The 2848-nt window shown below is 41.3% G+C and overlaps 1 protein-coding gene across 1 annotated transcript; it reads left to right on the top strand.

Annotated features, from left to right (window-relative positions):
- The first annotated feature begins 287 nt into the window (after positions 1-287).
- On the top strand, positions 288-1746 carry LOC119665059. The gene is made up of 2 exons (XM_038074378.1): positions 288-1607; positions 1692-1746. Exon 1 carries the CDS (start codon positions 288-290, stop codon positions 1452-1454), a length of 1167 nt encoding a protein of 388 aa, XP_037930306.1. The 3' UTR covers positions 1455-1607; positions 1692-1746.
- Positions 1747-2848: the final 1102 nt, after the last annotated feature.

Below are 2848 nucleotides of genomic sequence, written 5' to 3'. Positions count from 1 at the left end.
TTGTGTGAATAATAATATATTGCTAAACCAATATATAATTATTATAGCTTCAGTTCTATAGCTAATATTTAACTAAACTGAAGATTTAATAAAGCTTTTATTTATGTTTTCATATATGTTTTCTTTATTAAATATAGTTGATTTAATTGTATTTTTATATTGAATATTTTTATCATTAATAAAGTTTCAATTTACGATTTCATGATTTTTGTATGTAATTAATTAATACATATAGTGAATAATACCATTAAAAATCAATTAAATACCTATATAAAGGTAGTTTATTAATGATAAAGGCTTCAGCACAGACTGACGGAGTCAGTCTCTGTTCTCAACAGTCAGGTGCTACTGTTGTCAATGTTTGTATGAAAGGGATCAGTTTACATGACCAGAAGGGTTTTGTGAAACTGAACTCAATGCAGAAGAGGAGGTTAAAGGCTTACATGAGTCAGGGACACTCTAGGGATGTGGCCCTAGACATGGTTTCTAAACTTCCAACTCGTGCGCCAGCTAAAAGGGCTTTATCTGACGACATGGTCATGCCAGCTGGTAAGAAACCAAAACAAAACACCTCGATTCAGGGATCGAGTAAACCCTCTTTCAGCCAAGTAGCCAGTCAGGCCAAGGGGATCAAATTAGGATTTGTTCCTTTTGATTTGGCTAAGTGCCCCCTAAACAGGGAACAGACTGCACAGCTACAGGAGGCTATAATTGAGACTGCCATAGAGTTGGCGTCTGACGAGGTTAAACCAGAATTTGAAGGTTGTTTCCCTCGTACGGGATGGCTCATGATGGTGTGCACAAATAACCAAACGGCTGAATGGGTCCGTAAAAATGCGGCAGCTATTGCAACAAAGGCTAAACTGGGCGCCAAAGTGGTTGAAGAGTCGGAGTTTCCAAAAACACATCTGGTGCGAGGATACTTCCCACACAGTTGCGATTTTGAAAATACCAAGGTTCTTGCCACAATTGAGGCCCAGAACAGGATTAAAGCAAGCACCTGGAAGGTATTACAGCGGACCGCAGAAGGTTCACTGCTCCACATCGTCTTTGCTGTCGACGATGCATCCTGGAACTCACTGGTCCAGAGTGGAGGTAGAATTGCATATCGCTTCAGCCATGTCAAGCTACTGCTTAAAACTAACAGTATGACAAAGGAGGGGCAGCCAGAACAACGGCCTGTGGAACAAAAGGTTCCAAATAAACTCCAGATCACAAGGACGGAGAAACAGAAAGTGGAGCACGTGGTCCCACAATCAACACTTACGTCTATTGTGAATCCAAATGAGGCCCCAACTACTAGTAGAGCCGCCATTCAAAAAAGGCTTTGGATGCGGCCACCTGTGGGTGGAGCATCAACAACTCCAAAAGAGCGCCAGAAGGAAAAAGGGCCACGAAGAGCTCGACTTCAAAAGGAAGTTGAACGCTCTCTCAATAAAACTCAACAAAAATGAGCACCATAGGGGTGTTACAGGCGAACCTGCACCACGCGAAAGGAGCATCGGCTACCTTGTGCAGGACCTTCGCCACAAAAGGACTGGCCATAGCGCTTATCCAGGAGCCATGGACAGTCGGTGGGCATATAAAAGGCCTTCAACATCAATCAAGTAAGTTGATATATAAACGTGACATAGAGTCGCCTAGAACTGCTATACTAGTAAACAAAAATGTTAACTGTATTCCAATTCCAGATTTCATCCAGAGGGACTTGGTGTCGGCCATTTTTGAGATCCCGACGGAGTGCGGAACACGTGAGATCGTGATCGCATCGGCCTACTTTCCAGGCGATGCAGATGAAGCACCACCTGAAGCAGTCACAAACTTGGTAAGTTATTGCAAATCCAATAATTTACAATTTATAATTGGTTGCGACGCAAACGCGCACCATACCTTATGGGGTAGTACTAACATAAATAGAAGAGGGCAAATGCTTTTAGAATACTTTAGTAGTAATAACGTCAGCATATTGAACAATGGTTCTGAACCCACTTTTATTAATGCCATTAGAAGAGAGGTTCTTGACCTTACTCTTTCTAGTCAATTTATCTCCAATTATGTTGTTAATTGGAGGGTCTCAAAGGAGGTTTCTTTATCTGACCACCAACATATTCTTTTTGAACTGCCGGGTCACTTTTTACATAAAAATTTGCCAGCTGCACGTAAGTGTATCAACTGGGAAATCTTTAGACTATCCTTAGCTAGTAAGGAGGACCAGTTACTGAATTCAATCAGTCATATTGATGAACTTGAATTAGCTGCAGATCAAATAAACTCTGTTATCTCTCAGGCGCATGAAGATGCATGTAAGGTTGAACCACGTACATCCAGACGGGATGTGCCATGGTGGAACAAAAGGCTCGAAGAAATGCGCAAGGAGGTTAGGAAGCTTTTTAATTTAGCAAAGCGATCAGGGGTGTGGGTAGACTATAAAACATCCTTGACTGCCTACAACAATGAGATTAGAAAATCTAAACGGAAATCATGGAAAACTTTCTGTGACAGTGTTGACAACACTCCGCAAATGGCTCGCCTTCATAAAGTGTTGAGAAAGTCTCTTTCAAATGACATTGGTCTATTGAAAAAGAATGATGGTCTCTGCACAGCAAATGGCAGGGAAACTTTACAACATTTACTACATGTGCACTTTCCAGGATCGATCTTATGTGATGCATCCATAGATAGGCGCACGTTAAGTTATGAACAACCAGACAATCGTTTAATGTCGCTATCTGGTATCATTTTTGACATTGATAAAATCAGATGGGCAGTTAATTCTTTCAGTCCTTTCAAGTCACCAGGAAGTGATGGTATCTTCCCGGCACTTATACAAAACGGCATAGACGTTCTT

The sequence above is a fragment of the Teleopsis dalmanni genome, unplaced genomic scaffold (assembly GCF_002237135.1).
Source record: "Teleopsis dalmanni isolate 2A unplaced genomic scaffold, ASM223713v2 unscaffolded_contig_3373, whole genome shotgun sequence".
Taxonomy (NCBI): Eukaryota; Metazoa; Arthropoda; class Insecta; order Diptera; family Diopsidae; genus Teleopsis; species Teleopsis dalmanni.
This window is presented reverse-complemented; position numbering and strand designations above follow the sequence as displayed.

What these genes read in the sequence shown, in the direction of transcription:
- LOC119665059 (XM_038074378.1), top strand. Translation starts at nt 288, where the DNA reads ATGATAAAGGCTTCAGCACAGACTGACGGAGTCAGTCTCTGTTCTCAA.